The 12,487-nt window shown below is 49.6% G+C and overlaps 1 protein-coding gene across 1 annotated transcript; it reads left to right on the forward strand.

Moving 5' to 3' along the window:
- Positions 1 to 339: 339 nt before the first annotated feature.
- Positions 340 to 10,118, forward strand: LOC141927742 (uncharacterized). Its single transcript, XM_074835001.1, has 11 exons — positions 340 to 574; positions 1,427 to 1,511; positions 3,691 to 3,745; positions 5,688 to 6,032; positions 6,968 to 7,237; positions 7,764 to 7,880; positions 8,404 to 8,505; positions 8,836 to 8,958; positions 9,183 to 9,275; positions 9,580 to 9,672; positions 9,947 to 10,118. The coding sequence occupies exons 3-11, from the start codon at positions 3,691 to 3,693 to the stop codon at positions 10,006 to 10,008; spliced, it is 1,260 nt and encodes a 419-aa protein (XP_074691102.1). The 5' UTR covers positions 340 to 574; positions 1,427 to 1,511; the 3' UTR covers positions 10,009 to 10,118.
- Positions 10,119 to 12,487: the final 2,369 nt, after the last annotated feature.

The following is a 12,487-nucleotide window of genomic DNA, read 5'->3' on the forward strand; positions in this document are numbered from 1 at the left end:
GGATTTATGAATGAAAAATCCTCTGTAACCAACCTGATAATTTCTGCAATGAGGTAACTGGTTTGGTGGACAAGCAGAGAGCAGTGGATGTTGTCTACCTTGACTTTAGTAAGGTTTTTGATACCATTTCCCATAAGATCTTTATAGAGAAGCTGATGAAGTGCAAGTTTGATAAGTGGATTTATCAGTTTCATGAGTTGAACACTGGGTGAACAACCAGACACAGACACAGTCCTGGGCAACCTGCCCAGCAGGGGCTTGGACTAGTTCATCTCCAGAGGCACCTGCCAACCTCAGCTATTCTGTTGTTCTGGGATTTGGCCCCACTACTTATTTAGAGGAAAAAAGCGTCACAGTTGTCCCTTGTAGAGAGGTTGCTCAGAGCCTACGGGATGCCTATCATGGCTACCTAAGTTGATTTAAAGTGATGAACACAGCACAGTCAAGATTACACTTGTCTGCCAAGGCTTCAAGCTGCACCTCTTTGCTTGTGAGCAGGCTGGAAGAGCTCACTGTGCCCTGGTTTCCCAGAGCTGGGTCTCCAGACAACACCTCCTTCACTGGGACTGATCAGGTGAGTCTGACTCGTTTTTACTGATTGTTATTTTCTCTCATTGAATCCTAGGTGGAGAATTTCAGGAACCCCCCCATATGCAAAGCTCTGTGCAGATACCTCCACTGAGCACCCACATGAATATAGGTGATGGCCAGGAGCACACTGGCCACAGCAAAGCTCTCTCCTTGCTCGGACTTTTCCAGCATGCTACTGTCCAGATCAGTAGTTTTGTGGGCAGGACTCATGAATCTTTCCCCATTACCCTTGACTGCAGTGGGACGGGCGGTTTGTCTCCTCCAGCCTGGGGACCACAGAAGTGGGTGAGCAGCCATCAGCTGCTCCATGTACATGCTTGCTACATCCTGGGCTTGGTCCTGCTGGGGATGGAGGGGTCTCTGACCACTGCCTGCAACAGGGACACTGACGTTGACCAGAAAATGTAATTTACTTTTCCATCCACACGCTTCTGATTTCTAGCTGAGACCGACAACCATCCCTTCATGACTTTGGGGTTGCAGCAGTGTGAGAGTGGGAAGAGAGAAGGACCTGGGGTTGTGCTTTCAGACAGTCTGTGGCATGAGTTTCATATCTGCTGATGGTTGCCAGGTCTTCTTATCTCTCTCAAACCACAATAAGCTGCACTGGCCTGAAGCAGTGGGTGTGCAAACTCTTCCTCACAGTCAATATCTACAGGTTTGTTCTGCTGTATTTGCTGTTTGGTATCTCCCAGCCCCTCAAAAGGTGCAGGGTGCAACAGAAGTGCCAGAAAAGCTTTTAAAATACTTGTGAAAGGAGTTAAGGACTAGCAGAAACCTGCCTTGTTTTTTCATTTATTTTATCTAAGATTGAGTGGAGAATATGTTTTTAAAGTTTCATTCCAGAAACCTGGAAGGATTAATGTTGCCAGAGTGGCCTGACTGACAAAAATTACACTTTGGAGCAGTTAAATGAAGAGGTGAGTATGGATGATGGGGATGTGGTGAAGGCATTGGGTGGGCAACACTCATCTACAGCAGCTCATCCTTCCTGCAAGCAAATGAAGTATCTGCCTGAAGAATGAAAGCTTCATCCTTCAGTGTCTTTCTGAAGACACTTTCAGATGAATGGTCACTCCAAATGTTGCTGGTGCATGTTGATGCATCCACTGCAGCTACCAAGGGCTATCCAAGAAATGTGCTGCTCCAGCAAGGGAATGTCCCTGGGGAAAGGACAGAGCTGTCATTCCTTTTCACAAATTGCATTTTCCTGCTCATGTCTTGCGCCTGTGCCTTTGCACTGCTTTGACTTGCTTTTAGCTTCTCAGATGTCCCAAGCTCACCTGAACTGCATGCAGAGTGCAGCAGCCCTTTGCTGTGATGACAAAATGCCAATGGATGTGTGATGTGACCCCACAAATACCCAGCTCTGCACTGAGGAACCAAATGGATAGGAACAGAGAACCTGCACTCTGCTGGGCACGGGGAGAAAGAGAAGTTAAATTAAAAATGAAGATGCACAGGTGGCCACAAAACAACAGGAAAGGTAGAATCTGATCGGGAGCAGTCTCCCCTTTAACAAAAAATTAAAAAAAAAAAGTTTTGTTTCGCATGCAGTTTGTACTGAGCTAGTTGTAAGCTCCACTTGTCTTAAAGGTCATTGTCCTTCCTGTATGAATATGTCTGTCCTGCCCCCTGGGGCTGTACGTAAACGATGCAGTCGCTGCCTAGGCTCTGGCCTAAGGCTAAGCAGTCTGTCCGGGATACAGGAAACTACTGAAATCTGCAGACATCACAGATTACAGTGTGAGGATCATCAAAACTCAAAGTTGGTGTGCGAGGTGTGGCTGGGTTTCACAGTGGCCGAGGTGGGAAAATGGGAAACAACCGAACTCCTCAGATAGATAACTGTGGGGAGCACTGGGGACCTCTTGGGGCGAAGGCTTGCAAAGCCAATATTGTCTAGATAAAACGACATTGGCAATACCAGCTAAAGCTGAGATTGCCTAGGTAATGATGTCAGCAATACTAAATTTGGGGATGATGTAGCAAAATGAGGACCAAGGGGGGAAAAGTAATTACAGCATCCATCTCGCTCTGGTTTTGGTGGTCTGTGGGAGTTAGATGGGGCCAGCCATGATCAGCAGGGCAAAAAAGCTTTCCCCAATGCTCTGGGGCAGAGCTCAAACCTTCCCAAGTCTCTGATCCCTCTCGTCTTCAGTCTAGAGCATGAAGCTTGGTCCCCAAGTGCTCCTCTGATCCCAGGAGTGTCTCTCCCTTGAACTGAAAATCCCTTTGCAGAAAGCTTGTGGGATATGGATGATCCCAGCCCATGTCTGCCTTGGTGGAGAAAAAAGCTGCTTGCAGTGGGACAAGTGTTTCAGAGCCTGCCTGAGCCCCTGGCCACCTGTTAGAAACAGGCTGGAGGATGAGTTCAACCTCTGCTCTGCTCAGGGAGCTGGGCTCCTCTCCCAGGGACAGGATGGGAGATGACTGATCTCTAAGAAAGGGATGGGGATGGATCTTCTGGCCTCAGGGCATGGAAATGACCTGGGGCATCCCATGTAATTTATATTGCTGCAAGAACTGAAATAGAAAACCCCTCCTAGAAGCAGGGTCAGGTGAGTTATTCTCTCTTATTTGGCCTGGCAATCAAGCTCAGCATTTCTTGCAATGGGGCCACTTCTGGGGTGCACTGCAGCTCTGCCCATCTGCCCCTGTGGGGCGGCAGTACAGTCCCTCGGGGACACCCTCTGCCCTACCCCAGCAGAAAGGGCCAGCCAGGGTCTGAGCCCCAGGAGCCGCTGCTCCTGGCCACGGTGCAGGCAGCAATCAGGCAGCTCTGCCTTCCCATGCTGCCCGCTCGCGGCGTCGGGGAGCGGCCAGCATCTGAGAGCGCGGGGGCGAGAGTGGGAGCAGCCTCCTGGAAAGGGTCCCTGTCAGAGGGGCAGGAGAGGAGGTGGCAAGGAGGGAGAGGAACAATCAGCAGGAAAACAGTGAGGCTGGAGCCAGTCCAGGCTGCGAGTGAGCATCAGAAATCCTTAAGACTGCGAAAACTCCTCACACGGTACAGCCTGACCTGTCATTCTCGTTACAGCGTGGACTTTTAAGGGGCTATTTTAAAAGCATGGCAATTCTTGAGCCGTTTTTCCTTAACAGATGCTGATGTGCCATCCTGTGGAGCTGCTGGGGACCAGCTGGGTGCTCCTTGCAGGTAAATAATTTGTCCCCAGGCTGGGTGAGGTGCCAGTGCCGTCCAGTGGGTTCCGGGCCAGATCCTCGCCTGTTGCAAACCCACAGAGAGCCCGAGGCTTCAGCGGAGCTTTGCAAATGTGCACGGGGATCTCTGATGTATATAAGTTAGACTTTTCAGATGGGGAAAAATGCTTAACCTGGAAGGGAAAGGTGTCTCTGCTTTGCTGTCCACAGACAGAGGAGGTAGAAGCACCGAAAGAACTAGGCACAGTGCCAAGGCTAAATGTCTACTGCAGATAGATTTATACTGGGGCTGATATATGTAATAACACAAAATTTATTGCAGTTATACTCATGTGAGCAATCTCACTGTGGTCCTTATATATGCCCTGACTGCCTTGAAGCATGAATGTACAAAGATTTTCAGGGTGAGCATCTAAAATAGAAGGGAAACCCATTACAATCTACCCAGATTTTCAGATGCTGTGGTGTTAGTGAGCTCTGGCTGGGTGTCTGTAGAATGAGCTTTGTATATTGCAGTTGGGAAAAGATGCCTGAGATGAAGTATTTTCTCTTACCTTCTGCTAGTGGTAAAGCCTGTTCTGTATAAATAGTTTTCTCTTAGAGCAAGGTGATTTTCAGTCATAAGACTATTTCTCCTCACTCCTCACTTTCTCTTACAGTTTGGGGAGCATGAAGGCACATAAATAGAAATCGGTAGCTGTTTCTCAAGGTTATGAGAGTGAGAAATGAAAATCATCAGACGAGCTTGATTTACTAGGATTGTTATGCCTATTTTCTTTCCCACCCGTGCTGCAAAATTACCAAGAGAAATCACCGGTCAGAGCATAAGGGACAATTTTCAGGATTGTTTGCTGAGACAGCAGGCAGCAGTGTAAATACAGGCAAACATTTGCTTATCGGGGCAGGAACCGAGACACAGTGGAGAGAGAAGATCAAACACAGCCTGTGCAGCTGTGGGGTCTGCATTGGGAGCAGCCAGATGCCCGAGGCCTGAGCATCCCTGCCCCTCGCTGCAGGCAGACGGGCCTTAGGGGCTGCCCGTGCTGGAAATGTGTTTTCATGACGTCTCTCTTGTTGGGAAGCGTGGCTGCGGTTGCTCGGTGGTGGGTCTCTGGGGACAGGCTGGGATCGCTGCCGCCAGTCCCCGTCTCCACAAGTCTCAGACCTGACACTCCTATGCAAGGGCTAGGCTGACAGCTTTGGTGAGGAAATGAGGACCTTTAGCAGAAGTCCGAGCACCTCCTTCTGAGCAGCCTCTTAGGAATTCTAGGATTGCCACTGCCTGGGTAGATAAATATCCTTTCTTTCATTTCCTCTGCCTAGGGCTGGCTCCTTGCTTTAAACCCTTTAACCTTACCTTTTTTTTTTTTTTTTAAATTAAAGTATCCACTTTACAAGATAGGACTGCAGTAGTGATTTCTGCCTGGCTTTCCTAGAAAGCTCTTTCATTTTCTTGGGGCTGACAGCTGTGACCTACTCACAGCAGTTCCTCTTGAAGCCCGAGTCATGACAAGCCCAGAAATTGCCATGTGTTTTGGGGACACATTTGCATCCTGCTCTGCTGGGAGTGTGTGGATACTTTCAGTTCCAAACAAGAATTGGGAATAAGTCATGGAAATCAGGTCAGGATTAGAAAGTCCCTTCTGGGCATAGACTGGGACAAAATGCCCCCCAAATACAAATAAAACTCAAGTAGAAAAAGCTCACAGCCCTGAAGCCAGGTATCTCCAAGCACCCTGCGCTGTATTTAGGCACCTCTATCAGCTCTAGCTGGGATGTCTCCCTGCCTGGCAGCATGACAGGCGATGGCCATGGCTTTGTAAGAGGCTGTGGCCAAGCGGTCCAGGTACCATGGTGTGTGTCCTTGGCACAGGGGGTACCAAAGCCTCTCCTAAGCTACGCTGACTTGCTCCATCTTCCCTTCCCCTGCCACCCAGGGCTCCTGGTGCCTTTGCAACATCCTGCCGAAGCAGCAGGACCCATCGAGAGAAAATCCACCGCTGTGGGATCCTCAGTGCTGCTTCCCGGGCCAGATAATGTCACACACATCTTTTCCATGCAGTGGGAGTTCCTCAATGGCACCCACTCCTGCACCATCCTGCAGTACTACAGAGGGTCTCACAACCCCACCATCCACGCTCCCTACACAGGAAGAGCCATTTTCCATCCATCCAATGGATCTCTCTTGCTGGAGGACATCCAGGAAAGTGACAGTGGCATCTACAAAGTGACTGTCAACGTGGGAAACAGGGAGAGCCTGAAAATCCTGCTGGAAGTCCTCAGTAAGTGGTGGGCATGGGAGGGAGGAGCGGGGCGATGGATGCAAGCAGAGCAGTGGTGTTATTTGACCGTATATGGACCAGCAGCCAGCCAAAGGGGTTTGGAGAAGGGATTTGAGCTAAGTCTAATGGGCCAATCATGAGTTTGCTTGAACCTGCCATGCATGGAGACATCACCAGGGAGACTTTGGGAAGAGCTTCCCAATCTGTCCAGTGGAGAAGATCTGGTGGTGCTGCCTAAGGAGACCTTCTAGGGTGCCTGGCTGTGACGCAGGGCTGGGCTCCATCCTGGAAAGGCAATTTCCTCCCTTGTTTTCCTCTCTCAGTGAAGGGATGCTGTGTATCTGCTGGCACCTGCGGAGTGTGTCTCCAGCACTTTTACAAGGGAGATCAGGCAGGGCCAATAGAGTTAAGCCCAGCAGAGTGGGGTTTATGGAGAAGTCACGAAAAAAATTTCCCCCTCAGACCATACTGACTGTTTGCAATTTGCATGTGCCAGTTGCTGTTGCAGAGGTAAGAGCACACTTCAAATAACACAGAAGCTCCTCCTCAATATCACTCTCCACAATTCCCTTAATTTGCTTTGGCATTATCCTTCCTCTGCTATAATAATGTTGCTGTCATAATGCTACCACAGCCGTTCACCACCCATTTCTCCTTTCCACCACACATAAATCTGAACGGGATCTGCATCCTTTTCCTCTTTTTTCTCATCTCCTGTATTTACCCAAATGCAATAAAAGCAATGAATCAGCTAGAAAAAAGAAGCCCAAACCCAGAAAGCACAGCAGGCCTGTCCTGCACAGGGATTTCCAAGGAAAAGGCACCCGCGATTGCACCATTGCAGACTCCAAGATGCTGCAGTCACGGTTGCAGCCCAGATCCCCATCACAGGTGCTCCAGGTCATGTCTGAGAGAAGTTTCTGTGCCCTTTCCAGAGCCTGTGTCTCGCCCTCAGCTCTGGAGCAGCGCTCTCGTGGCCCAGGCCACTGGTGAGGTGCTCTGTGACGTGGCAGAGGGCAAGGTGGACGCCATCACCTGGAAGAAAGATGGGCAGCCTCTTCCCCCGGACAGAGATTTCCATCTCTCTGACAGCCTCAGCATTTTGTACCTGAGGCCGGCGAAGAAATCGGACTGTGGGTCCTACTCCTGCAATGCCAGCAATGGGATAAGCTGGCAGGAAACCTCCCTGAATATCACTGTTGCAGGTGATGTCTGCAGGGGTTTTCACCTCCCACCACTCTTCCTGCTCTCCACCCTTCCCTGGGGATCCCTGGGTGGTTTCATCCCATCCTTCTGCCTCCATCCCCCAAAGTCTGGCTGTCTTCTCATGAGGTTGTGGCCCACGTGCTGTTGACAGAACCTCCCCATTGTAGGATGATCAGCAGCAGTTCCCAGCCTCTGATCCCACCAAGGCACAGTCCTTGGCAGGATGGGTGGCAGGCGATTGGCTGTTCCTTCTTGAATAAGGTCCTAAGTGATGGCCCTTGGCCAAGGTGATGGTGAGCAGGACATGGGCAGGGGGGTGGTGAATGGGAAGCCTGTGAGCAGCACATGTCCCGGGTTGGACATTTCATGGACCACAGCCTGCAGTAGAAAGCACTGATTTGGACACCAGCTGGCAAATAAATTGAATCTGTCATGGTGATGAAGGAGCCCCATGGCCCACCAGAGCCACCCATGCTGGTCCTGCCAGTGGCCTGACTTCTAGCTCCTCAGGTTTTTTCTTTCCAGGTCTCTCCCCTCCTTTGCAGGATGTGCTGAGGATTGCGGTGGTTGCTGTGGTCTTTGCTGCTGTCTCGGGATGCGGATTAATAATCCCTGTCTGCCAGTCTGAAAAACTAAGAATAAGTGAGTCTGCAGCTGGGGGGCAGCCGAACCCTTATTTCCCTTGTCTGGTGGGGGAGAGCGAAGAACATTCCTGTGGGAGGAGCTAGTGATCAGCTACTTCCCTTTCCAGCTGTCTAAACATCTGTTTTCATGTCATCTGAGTAGAGAAACTTTCCATCACAAATTTTTTTAATGGCGAAATCTGTTTTCAAGCTAGGTTAGATCCTGGTGCTTCCCAAACATTTTTGTTCTAGAGAGCTGAGGTGATTGACTGACGCTTTTATAGAGAAAAATGTTTCTCAGAAGTATTTTTTTTATGACAAGGCTCCATTTTTAAGAGAATATGTTTAATAATACGCCATATTGGGGGGCACAGAGCCCTTTCCAGCTACCCACACTAAAGAGCGGGTCAAACCCTGACCAGCAATACCCCACACCATGCTGGGTGAGGACAGGCTGTGTCCCACCCTGAGGAAGGGGTGGGGCCTGGCGCAGGCTGGCGTGGGGTTCACAGCAGTCACCCCACGCTGCTCTGGGTGTCTAGGGGGAGAGCTGTGGAGATGGCTCAGCGCCTATACCTGCGGGCTGGTGTGCATCGCCTCCATCCTGGCCGCCACTGCTGGGATCCTCTGGATGCGAGAGGAAGGTAGGAGGTGGCTGCGAGGTGGTTTGGTGTGCGGGGCGGTGCTGTGCAGACCCCACTCCTTTCCCCTGTGCAGGGTGCAGCACAGAAAAGCAATCCTTGCTGTGCAAACCATATGAGGTGAAGACCTCGTGGGAGACGTAGAGTCTCAGGGGGGTCAGAGAGGAAGGCAAGCAGGCCCTCCATCCCTTGATCATTTTAATTGCCTTTCTACAATTAACTCTGGAAAGGGCTCTGGGTGGGAAAGGACTATCATGGAAGGTTACAAAATTATGAAGGTGGTAGACAAATGCAAGAGCTGGTACTCTGCCTTGTCCTGGTTTTTTTTTTCAGGCCCTTCTATTGCAATCATATTGCCAGAGATCGCCCTTACCTATGTGATCGTGGTAACCTTCCTGGTCTCCACCACCGTGACCTTCTGGCCTACAAAGCTCCTCCAACTGAAAAGCAAAACAGGTGAGCTGTTTTACCAAGGGTGGTGGGGAGGGAGATAAAACTGGTTCACGGGGGGTTTATTTTGCCGAAAATCTCATCCTTAACTTTTTAAAATGAAAACGTTATTTCTACTTCTGTGATAACTCAGGCTGGTGGATTCCACACCAGACCATGGGTGAGGACAGACCCTTGTCTGCATCTAACTACACATGTTAACATCACTTTGTCATTTTTCCCTCGGCCAGCACAGCACACAATGGGCTACGCTGCTCCCGGAGGAGTGGTTTCAGTGGTGCTGACGATCAGCTTCCTTATAAAGAACATCCACCTTCGCCACGGTGAGAGGGAATGCTCCAGGGACCACCCCAAGGATTTGTCACACTGAGGCTAAAACTTCTCCATGATATGTAAACCTGATATCCTTTCAACTCAGTCATTTGGAGTCAGACCTTCCCCCCCAAAAAATCCAACAAATTGGGGTTTTCAGGGAAGTGAAATCTTTGCAAAAGCAAAACTAGTTTTCACACACACCCCTTTATTTTTTCTTGTGTGCATGTTTTCATGGTGTCAATTTGCCTTTCTCCTTTTTCTCCTTCTGCTTTGAATGGCGTTTTGTGCTGACACCTGGTTGTTTGACCACAGAAGAAGGATGCACGGAGTTCGTGGATGTGACCACCCTCACAGTCAGCACGGCAGCCGTGTCGGCCCTCCCACTCCTTGCCATCTTCCTCTGCTGTAAGTCTCCCTGCTCCTTCATTTCTCTGCCCCTCTGAGTCCATTATATTTAGTGAGCTGGTGAGCTCTGTCCCCACGTGATCAAGCAGCCATGTGAATTATTTAGAAATTATTTGTTTGCCTCTTGTGAAGACCCCAAGACCTCTTCACTGACCGTTTCCCTGTCCCAGTGAGCCCCAGTCACCATCCCCCAAGTACAATATCCCGTACTGTGCATTCGATGCCTCTCAAATGCTTTCTCCTGATGCCTGGGAACAGACTTGTCCTTTCGCAGATCACACGACTCAGGGGTGGCTGAAGGAACATGACTCCAGCTGGGAGGACAAGGAGAGGTAGATGCACTATTGACTTTTTCTGTGTAAATTCATACCATCTTGAAGGGAAAAGAGTGGGATATGGAAACTATCCCATGCCTTGTTTTAAGTCCTAGACCCCAAGAAAGATGTGGTCCAGTGCTGTGCTCCCAGCTCCTGCTTTCACCCTGGGTTTAGTGGGTAGCTCTGGGGGAGGCCCCCATCCAACAAAGTGCTTGAGTGCGTGCTCAAATCTCCCCACAAATCTCTCCCTCATGGCTTCAGCCTGAAGCCTTTAAGCCTTAATTTCTACTGGTTTCAGCCCAGCACTTTGGATGTCAGCCATGCCATGTGGGTGCATTTGGGTTTAGCTAGCCTGTGTGCCGTGCCAGAAAGCCCCTGGGACATCGCAACCTCATGGGCCTCAGCCGGTTTCTCTTTGCCTCAGTGAAAACCACCTGGAGTTACAGAGGAATAAGTATTGCACCCATAGCTATTTGTATGGTCTTCATGTGTCTTTGGGACCAGGCAAGGAGAGAAGCCACCGCAGCCTTCACCTCTGCCTGGCACATGGGCACACCAGAGCTCCCAGCCCCAGTGATGCTCAGCATGTCCCACCACCTCTTCCTTCCAGGTCCGCTGAAATGGCTCAGCTCAGCAGCAAGGATGCTGTTTCTACCTGTTAGATGTCAGTTGGGGTGTTTCTCACTTGGCTGAGTCAACCCAATCCTTCTCCCAGGTTTAACGGGTTCAGGGCTCTCGGTTTCAGTGGGTTTGATCCTCTGCAATACCTGTAATAAATGACCATGAAATGAACTAATTTCTGACTTTTTTTCTTTTTTTTTTTTTAACACAGAACTGGGGTAGGCCAGATGCACATTTTTCTCTTTCTTTCTCTTTAAAACCAGGCCCTAAACTAGAGAAGTGCCTTTGCAAATAGTTGCAAGAGTCTTTCTCACTAGTTTATTGCAATAATGAAGCCACATCTTTTTTTAAACATATGTGGGTAACCAAATGCGCCCACCCCACCCTTTCCCGCTGCCATGCTTGACTTCTCACTCCCCAGTGCAGATGATTTCAGGGCATGTTTTGGGGGTGGGGGCAGTGTCAGGCTTTGTCCCCCTGAATTCACAGGTCTAGGTACTGCCTGTCCCTTTTAGTATGGGACAGCATCTCCAGGGAACTGCTGTCCCATCCCCACGAGGCAGATGGGGGCAGGGGGGGGTCGGGAGCAGCAGCTGATCTGAGCGCCTGCTCTTTAAACTGTTTGCTTAAATGCAAATCACTCTATGCGGGGTGTGTGTGGGGGGGTGATATTATCTCCTCCTCTACCATCTGGGTTTTCCTGCCTGCAAGGAGGGGCTCAGCTGTGGGGCGTTTTGGGGTGGTGGGGATGGCAGGATCTGGACGCTGCCTACATGGAGGCAGTCCTGCCTGCACTTTCGGGCAGAGGAGGTCTCGCTCCTTGCAGTCAGCAGGAATCTGGGTCGTTATTAACTTCTTGTAATTTTTTTTGGTCTTCCTCCTTGTTTTTTCCTGCCTTAACAGTCAATGTCACATCCGCAGCTCAGATCCCCTGCTCTCCCGCTTCCTGCATAGAGAAACAACAGCTCCTGGGGCTCCTGTTTCAGGAAAATGGGGAAAAATCCTGTTACCTTCAGCTGGAACCATATTTTCTATGGGCCCCTCTCCAAACAACCCAATTTAGGAGGAGGATGCAACTGAAGATCAGGAGTTAAGTAAGATGGAGTTACAAGAAAAATATACATTCAAATCAAAAGTGGGAGTTTAGGCTTTGAGCACCCTGTGGTTTTACCCCACGTCTAAGCAATGATTTGTGACTGGTTTCAGCTGTTGGGTTACAGAAAAACGATGACTTGTAGCTTAATCTCAGGTTGAGTGTTCAGAGTTTGGCAAGTTTTAAGGGACATCAAACTGCGAAAGGCCACAGAGGTCATTATTGCCTTTGGCATCAGCTAATTGCACAAAGCAAATCAGGCAGCAGAGAGTAGTCAGAGATGAAGTAACTCACAGACCTAGTAAGTATCTCAGGCAAAATACCCTCATCCCATCAGGGTGCCAATGTGATATATTCAGCTTCCTGCTGGTACCTGAGAGCAGCCTGCTCTGCTGTACCAGAGATTGCAACTGTATTAGAGGTAGGAGTTAAGAATTCACCTATTTCTATGGCTTTTTAATGTCTCTTTCTCAGTTCCACACACCCCCCTCCAGGTATTTGTGGAAATGTATCTGATCCCCGCAGTTCCGCGTGTGGGAAATCTCATGGCCAGCCCAAGGGGAAGTAAACAGAAACAGATCAATGGTTCCTGCCATTTGTAAAGGGAACTTTCTCCCTCTTACAAGCACCATGTCACAAGAAACTCATTCTAGCTAATAATGGACGGAAAGGAGCTTCACTGGGGGGCATGGACCATGTTTGTGTATCTCTGAGCCTTATGTCCTGCTTTCCTGTTGCCCCAGTAGCAGTGAATAGAAACTATTTATTGACTTTGTGTTTGCTT

The sequence above is a fragment of the Strix aluco genome, chromosome 10, assembly GCF_031877795.1.
Source record: "Strix aluco isolate bStrAlu1 chromosome 10, bStrAlu1.hap1, whole genome shotgun sequence".
NCBI classification, from domain to species: Eukaryota; Metazoa; Chordata; class Aves; order Strigiformes; family Strigidae; genus Strix; species Strix aluco.

Coding starts and splice junctions, on each gene's coding strand:
- LOC141927742 (XM_074835001.1), top strand. CDS start 3,691: ATGCTGATGTGCCATCCTGTGGAGCTGCTGGGGACCAGCTGGGTGCTC. Junction 8,959..9,182: donor CCAACTGAAAAGCAAAACAG/GTGAGCTGTTTT, acceptor TCCCTCGGCCAG/CACAGCACACAATGGGCTAC. Junction 9,673..9,946: donor CCTTGCCATCTTCCTCTGCT/GTAAGTCTCCCT, acceptor GTCCTTTCGCAG/ATCACACGACTCAGGGGTGG.